This window comes from Trichosurus vulpecula, chromosome 9 (genome assembly GCF_011100635.1).
Source record: "Trichosurus vulpecula isolate mTriVul1 chromosome 9, mTriVul1.pri, whole genome shotgun sequence".
Classification (NCBI taxonomy): Eukaryota; Metazoa; Chordata; class Mammalia; order Diprotodontia; family Phalangeridae; genus Trichosurus; species Trichosurus vulpecula.
The window spans coordinates 117,752,439-117,760,060 of NC_050581.1; the positions used below are offsets into that span (position 1 = coordinate 117,752,439).

At 50.5% G+C, this 7,622-nt stretch overlaps 1 protein-coding gene across 1 annotated transcript; it reads right to left on the reverse strand.

The window, feature by feature from the left end:
- Nucleotides 1-188: 188 nt before the first annotated feature.
- Nucleotides 189-7,537, reverse strand: DALRD3 (DALR anticodon binding domain containing 3). Its single transcript, XM_036737632.1, has 13 exons — nucleotides 7,245-7,537; nucleotides 6,624-6,928; nucleotides 5,220-5,482; nucleotides 5,026-5,111; nucleotides 4,611-4,736; nucleotides 3,530-3,600; nucleotides 3,252-3,313; nucleotides 2,785-2,867; nucleotides 2,190-2,313; nucleotides 1,929-1,987; nucleotides 1,416-1,529; nucleotides 843-911; nucleotides 189-692 (listed from the first exon to the last, which is right to left on the reverse strand). Exons 1-13 carry the CDS (start codon nucleotides 7,428-7,430, stop codon nucleotides 573-575), a joined length of 1,668 nt encoding a protein of 555 aa, XP_036593527.1. The 5' UTR covers nucleotides 7,431-7,537; the 3' UTR covers nucleotides 189-572.
- Nucleotides 7,538-7,622: the final 85 nt, after the last annotated feature.

Sequence of the window (7,622 nt, forward strand, 5' to 3'; positions counted from 1 at the left end):
GGTTTGAGCTGCTGCCCCATGGTGTGAACTCCACCAGTGAGCAGCAGAAAGGGCCATGTGGATGATGTAATGACAGCAGGAGAGGAGGGTTCCCTCATTCCTATCCCTCTATGCTAATGTCTGTGCTTGATGAGGCTGGGGCAGGAAGTGAAAAATGGATTCAAATTAAAGTTCCAACTCAGCCGCTGTTCCTCCTGAGCAGAAACCCAAGATGCCCAGCTGATAACCAACAAAGCACTTTATTTCAGATAGAAATGTTAGTTTGCTGCCAGCCTCTGCCAGCATTCCAGAGGCTTTTGGGGCCCTGACATTTGTTAGTAAATCAAAGAGATGATAAAGTGTCTTGAGGAAGAGTAGCCACTGCTGAGAACATGGCCCAGCAGATGAAATGGGTCGGCTGGAGAGTGCTGAAGGCTATGTTGGTGGGGGATATTTTTGTCCAAAATAGACAGCAAGTCACCACAGCCAAGTACAACAATGCCCTGAGACCATGGAAGCAGAGTAGAGTCCAGTGCCATGGGGGCAAGCAGTGAATGGCACATCTGGAAGGTCCTTGGAGGACAACGGTGCTCTCAGATCTGGCTCAGTGGGGGAAGATGCAAGGTGGCCAAGGCGCTGTGAAAAACCTCCCGAACAGCCCGCATTAGTTGTAACCGAGCAAACATCTGGCCAAACAGATGAGGTTGTGGTTCCTGCAGGGAAAGGAGGCCATTCCACACCCATCAGAGTTAGGTTACTACTCTCCTTTTTGCTACCACTGGAGCAGCCTACTCCTCCCTAAGAAAACCTTAGTGAAGCCCTCCAGCTGTTCTGGCCCCAGAGGAGGTCAGAAATTAACTCACCCCAAGGATGTGCACTCGGTTATAGTAGGAGCTAAAGTCCATACTCAGATGCACCAGAAACTTGCACACCTGACAAGAGAAGTTGACATCCTCAGTCTCACCTATGTACATAGGATGGTTAGAGTAAGAAGTGAAAGCAGAAGGCTCACCTTGCAGGTCCCCTGTAAAGGAAATCCTTGGACTTTTGGGACAAGGCCCATGCAGGATTTTTTTTGGGGGGGGGAGGTAGGAGGGAGAAAAAGTTGTTTTTTGTCAACTTTTTTTTTCTTAAAAAATAACAGAATTCCTCAGCCATTAGGTCAAGACTTTACGGTCCTAGTATAATTTGCCTAGGTATAAAGGTAAAGTCCTACTTTCCAGAACTGCCCCCTGGGAAATAAACCACCTCTTGTGCCAGTCCATGTGGAGAGCTGTAGAAATGAATTTACTATTCTTCCCAAGGCCTTCTATTCCTTGGCAAGAGGGGGGCAGTCTGCATCTCTCTCCTGACAAAGCAGGCTTATGCCTAAGAGTACTTGCCATTCCATGACACACACTCCCTCCCGCCCCGCAACCAGGCACGGAGTGCCGTACCGCCTCTGTGTTGGCTGTTATCCGGATTCCTGGGCTGGAGACACGAAGCTGTGCTGACTGGCTGAGCACCTCAGGAAAAGGGATGATGCCATTGAAAAGCAGAAGCCATTCACCCTGTACAGAGAAATTCCTTCATTTACTAGAGTTGCCATCACCTGGTCCAAACTCAGCCAGCTCATCTCCTGAGGCCCAGGACCTGCAGGAAGCTCGGTTTGAAATCTGATGGACTGAAGTTTAGTTGGGGTAACTAAATTGCTGGAGTGAGAGAATACCATTTCTAGAGCCTTGAAGAGCAAACTAATGAGGCTTCAGTCCAGTTTACCCAAGAATCCCATGTCTTTGTCTTTCTGCACAAGTTCATATGTGGCTTTCCACATATTTAATGTTTTCATATGAGTGCCTTATGTCCCAGCCACTGGGTGACCATCTTGAGAAACACAGGGCCCAGAACCAGGCTCCGCTAACGGGGACTTTGCTAGCTATCCCAATCCCCTCCTTGTCCTGGTCACTCACCTCTTCACGAAGCAAGGAGAAGTCCAGCTCAGACACATCAGGGAAAGCAGGATACAAACCTAAAAATAAGAAAACAGCTAGGGGCCTGCCACAAATATGCTGGGCCATCCAGATAAGCCAGAGAAATAGGATGTTTATAACCGCTCTAAAGACACTGTCAAGTTTGGGTACAGAAGGGTGAGCTGATGACTCCTGATTTCTCCTGCCCCTGAGGGCATCTGATCAAACCAGGCAGAATGAGGTCCCTGTCCCATAGCTTACCTTGCTCCACACCCCGCTGATAGCCATCAAAGAGTGTGGCAAGGCGGGCACAGTTGTACATGACAAAAGCCCCACTCTTGGTGCCTTTGGTAGAGATGCTGGTATCCTCCAGGTCCAAGGACATCTGTCAGCAACATGACAGTCCCTGAACCCCAAGAGCTCTTGTGTCTGGAGTCAGCCCCACCTCCCCTCTGTGGCAGAAGCCATGTTTAGAATCAGGAGTTTCAAGCTGAAAAAGAGATTATCTAGTCCAAGGCCCTTATTCTGCCAAGGAGAAAATTCAGACCTAGAGAAGTGATTTGCCCACTGGCATGACTATAGCTCGTGTCTCCCCTTGGATTCTCAGATTTATTTTAGGTCCTTATTTCTACTCCACCACAGCTTCCTCCCCATTCAGGCCAGGAACACTCTAAGCATACCCCAGACCAGAGACGTCAAAGGCATTATTTTCCCCATCGTGAAGGAATGGCATTATGCCAATATACCCTTTGGTCTTGCTCTACAGGGGGAAAGCCTAGCCCTGGCCCATAGCGTCCCAGCTCCCATATCTCCTCTCTCTCCACTGTGGCCTCCCAGGGTTCTCGCCAGGTCTTACCTGACTTCGATGGGCTGTACTTAGCATTTCGAACTTGACTGCAGCACAAGTGAGAGACCCAATTATTTCATCCCAGGTCTCATCTATATAGGGTGCAAAATCCAAGACAGACACATCGGTCTAAGGGAAATGTTTGGCTCTCTCCTCCCAGATGGTTCTCTCGGTTATCTTTCTAATCCCCTTTCCCTTCCCCAGCTCAGTAAGGGGCACAGGAGATAAAACATGGTAACAAAAGTAAATTTGCTGGGGAAAAAAAAAGACAATGCATTCCACAGCCAAACAGAAAAGGTTTTCTGTATTGTCCATCCCTCATTTAATTCAGATTACTAGCTCAGACATTGCTAAGAAACAGCAAAGGCCCCACCTGTTCCCACCTTCCATCCTCTGGCAAGGAAAGAGCCACAAGCCCCAGGGATGAGGAAGGGTGATCCCCTAGGGCACTGGCTCCCACACCAATGAAGCATTACCCTGAACAAAGTCAACACCATACTTCAGCACTGAGGCCTCACGCATCTGGGACTGCCGGAGCCTGCCAAAAACAGTCCATTGGAAAATAAGATGAATTGTCCCCTTGGCCTAAGCCACCCAAGGAAGGCCCCCTGCTTTATATATTTTGCCCTATTTCCTCTGTGGGGCTAGCCAGCTGACTTTTCAACCCCACTGGGTGTCTGCCCCCACAATGGTGCCCACCACAAGGTCATCCTCAGAAAGTGATCTAGACCTCAGCCGCTCCACGCCTACTCACCTATAGTACTGGGGAGCACTCAGTAGGATAGGGGAGCCCACAACTTTCACTGGTCCGCAGACAAGGTGCTTCTGAAAGAGGGGGGATCACATGGAAGAGTCCCCACATTGGCCTGGAGATAACTATTCCACAACCCTAACTGCTCAGCTTGCAGAGCACAGTCGGTGCCTCAGGCCTGAACCTATAGTCAATCACAAGGCCCATCAGTTCTACCTAGTGTGTTTGGCCCTCGCTCCTCCATCACAGGCTATCCTAGCCTTGATCTCTTCACTCACCCAATCTGGCGACTGTAATAGCACCCTGACTCATCACCCTCCCCTCGTGTCTCTAATATTATCCTACCCCAACTTATCTTCCTACGGCACAGCTTTGAGCCTCACGTTTCCCTCATTGACAGCCTTCTGGGACTCCCTATATTCCACCACATAAAGACTAAAGACGTAGAGTTCATAACCCTCGCCAACCTTCTTTTGTCTTCCCTCTCCAAACACTCTTCCCACTTGTCAGCCAGGCTGGCTTCTTCAGGCTCCCTCCAGCACTCTGACTTCACCCTCACTCTGCCTCCTGGCCCAGATCCTTCAGGTAAGATGGTGACACCACTAGCTCACACTAATCAAAATGCTTAACATCTTGTCATACCCCTGCCCTGTTCTCTTGACTCATCACATTTAACATTTATAATCTTGTCTAAGTTTTGGCTTCCCAGCTGGACTGTGATTTCCCCAGGCACAGAGACCAGGACATCAGAGTAAATCAGTAACGACTTATGGGCTGTGTGCACCACTGTATCGTCCCAAATCCTGGTGAGATATGGGGTACTTGTGGCCTATTCAAGATTCTATACAAAAGGACCCACTCCTAACCCTCTGGGGGTTTAAGGTCTGATGACACAGAGGGGGATGCATGGCCTGTGACACCAAAGCAAGAAAGATACAGTAAGTCATGACCAGAGAAGGCAGCAGAACACATCTATCCAATTAAAGATCAGTGTGTGCAGGTCTGCAAAGGTGGAGAGGGAAACCTGAGTTCCACAGGTGGTTGAGGTAAGGGAATGACAAGTTCCCTCTGGTCCATTACCAACCTGTCTGGAAGGGGCATTGGCATCCACCAGTCTCCAGAGCAGGTCTATCTTCTGCAGCTGGAATGCTTCCTCACAGCTCACCACGTGAAGCACAGAGCAGGCTGCACCTCCAGCAGAAGACTCAGCCTACAGGAGGCAGGTACAAGTATCTGAACCCTCATTGAGGTACCAAGAGAATAAGTTACAAAGCTAAGAGGTGATAGAGCCAAGGCTTGACTCAGGGTCCGAGCTCTTTGTCCTTTGCCAGTCAGCCTCTCAGAGAGGTCAGCACTACTGCTGGCCTCCTGTTCTCAATATAGTTCCTGACACATACCAGGTACTTAATAAATGGCTTTTGATTGGCTGGCCTGACCCAGATCAGTTCAGATGATGGCCAGGAGAAGAGGGGTAAGGGGGAGAAAGAGACCTTACATACCTGGCTGTGACTCGAGGGGAGAGTCCTGAGGCAGTGCCGTGCAGCTTCTTGGAGCTCAGTCAAGGCTCCCAGCTGATCCTCAGTTACTACAGGGGAAAGGAAGAGAAGGAAAGAGCAGCACAGGACTGGTGTTTCTCTTCGGTCCAATGTCCTTAATGCTCTCCCTCCCCCAAAGGTGACTTCTTAGTTTTTACCTAAACAGATGTCCAAGTTTGGGTCAAAGCCTTCCAGGCCTGGCTGCTGCTCCAAAAACTCTTTCAAGGATACTTTGCACACCACTCCAGGAGGTAAGTCTTCAGTTGGGACAGTGGCATGATGGCTAAGAACTTCCTTCAATGTTACAGTGGATTCTGGGGCTGAGGATGTCTCTGAAGCTGATGGCCAGTTGACTTTTAGCTGCTGCAAGAAATTCCTGAGCCCAGGGTCCTGTACAGCTGGAACCTGGTAAACAGTCACCCTGCAGAGCAAACAGGGACGCTGAACCTACTTGCACCAATACCAGAAACAGTCAATGGCCCAACCTTCTCTTCAGAGTTCTGGACCCACATTCCTGTGGGTCCTTCACATTCAACATGTCCTAAACTGAAGTGAGTATTTTAATCTACGAACACTGAAAGCTTTCCTTTCTTCAGACTTTTCTGTTAATGAGTCCACTAATTACCCAGTCACTGGGGTTCAAACCCTGAGAATGGCCCCCTGCTTCTCCTTCACCCTACATCCAAATTACAAAAATTGGACTAAGAGAAGCCCACAGTCTAAGCAAATTATGTAGATATAAAGATATGTCTTTTTTAAGATCTACATAACAATGGCTCCTACTTCCAAGCAGCTTTAGGTTTTACACAGTACTACAGCTCTGGGGGGTAGATAACATCCCAGTTACCAATGTAAAGAAAATATGGCTCAGAGAGGTCACTTTATCTGCCCAAATTGACACACAGTGAACAAGGGTTGAATCAAGGTCTATTTTCGGCCTATTTTCACTACTCCAAGTGGTCTTTCCCCTAAAGCTGCCATTAAGTAAAGAATAATCATTTTATTCATTAACTATGCACTTGAGTTAACAGCTTCTGCATTGACAATTATATTCACCCAGAGACCTAACTTCATTATTCTAAGTTCTCACTCCGCCATCATAAATCACGTACTCTCTGCACTTCAGTAAACACTTTCTTGAGTTGCTCTAGACAAAACAAAACAAAAAATTCAGTAGTGAGTGGCCAAACTAATGACGAGTTCTGAGCTGGCACACACACTCATTCTCCTGGCCCTTTCTAACCAGCCTGGCATTGTCCTTGAAAATTAAGGGTCTCCTCTATACCTCAGTGAAGGACTGGAGTACTTATGTGGAGGTATGATGGCTATACATATCATTAATACAAGTCCGGTATCTCTCTTTCCATCTCTGTCTACTATATCGGTGCCTACCTAATATAAATTAGGGTAGGAGATGAGTGGGGAACAAGGTTTCCGAGTGTGAAATGCCCTCAAACTTTCTTTCTTTAATTGGATTTTACTTTACTTTCCAGACAAGTTTTCCGCAGCCAAACCCTTGGAGCTTGGGATACATAGAGAAGTCCACTCATTCACTGACTCACCCTTGTGTCCGAAGAACCTGTGCCAGGTGATCAGCCACCAGGATAGCTCTCAGCTGGCTAAGGCTTAAGGCATCTGACCCCTTTGGACCATGCAGGGACACGCAGTCCAGGATGATGCTAGGCTCAGAGGTGGAGGAGGTAGGTTGGGGCGCCACATAGCCCTGTAGGGAGCTCAGGACCCGCTCAAAGACGGTGGGCCTCTCCAGCTGGAGTGCCAACCCCGCCTGGGTCTGGGTGCATTTCTGAATGGGGGGGACACCTGGGCCCTCCAGAGCTGCTACCCCATCAAGGATGTCTTTTGGCACCTAGGAAGATAAAGGAGAGGGATGATTAGGAAAGCCTGCTAAACCTGGAGGGGGGGGGAGGCCTGGGAGGAGGGGTCATTCCCTCTTCCCACCCTCTGGGGCCTTTTCCTTCCACGTTTCCCTAATTCCCCCCTCCCCCAGCCCCTAAGCTTCCTTCGGTCCCGCCCTGCACACCTCAGACGGAGGGTCTTTTGGGTGCTTGGAGCTCACCGACCCCTCCCGCCCTGAGGCCCGCCCGAGGCCGTCCGTGGATAAGCCCTGGGGATGGGGGAAAGCCCAGGGCCCAGGCTGGGGCCCTTCCGTCGCCCGACCCCACCTGTCCGTCCTCGAACAGGGCCTGCAGGGCGCCGCGGGGCGCCAGGAAATCGCGACTGCGCAGGTTCCGGGCGCTGTTCTCCTTGAACCACACGGAGCCGCCGGGGCCGGAGGAGGGCGGCGGGGGCCGCAGGGCCGCGTTTAGCGCCCCCAAAGTCTCTCCGACCCCGAAGCGCTCGGTCGCCATGGAGACCGGAAAGTAGACGGCGGAAGCGGAAGCCGGCTCCCCCGGAGGGGCCGGAAGCGGAGCGAAATCGGGGACGGCCACGTGGCCGCCGGGATCCCGGAGCCGGGCCGGCCGCCGAGCACGTTGTAGGCGGGTACCCGGAGCTTGGAGCCCGGGCGGAGTGTGGTTTAACCTGGGCGCAGACCCTGATCC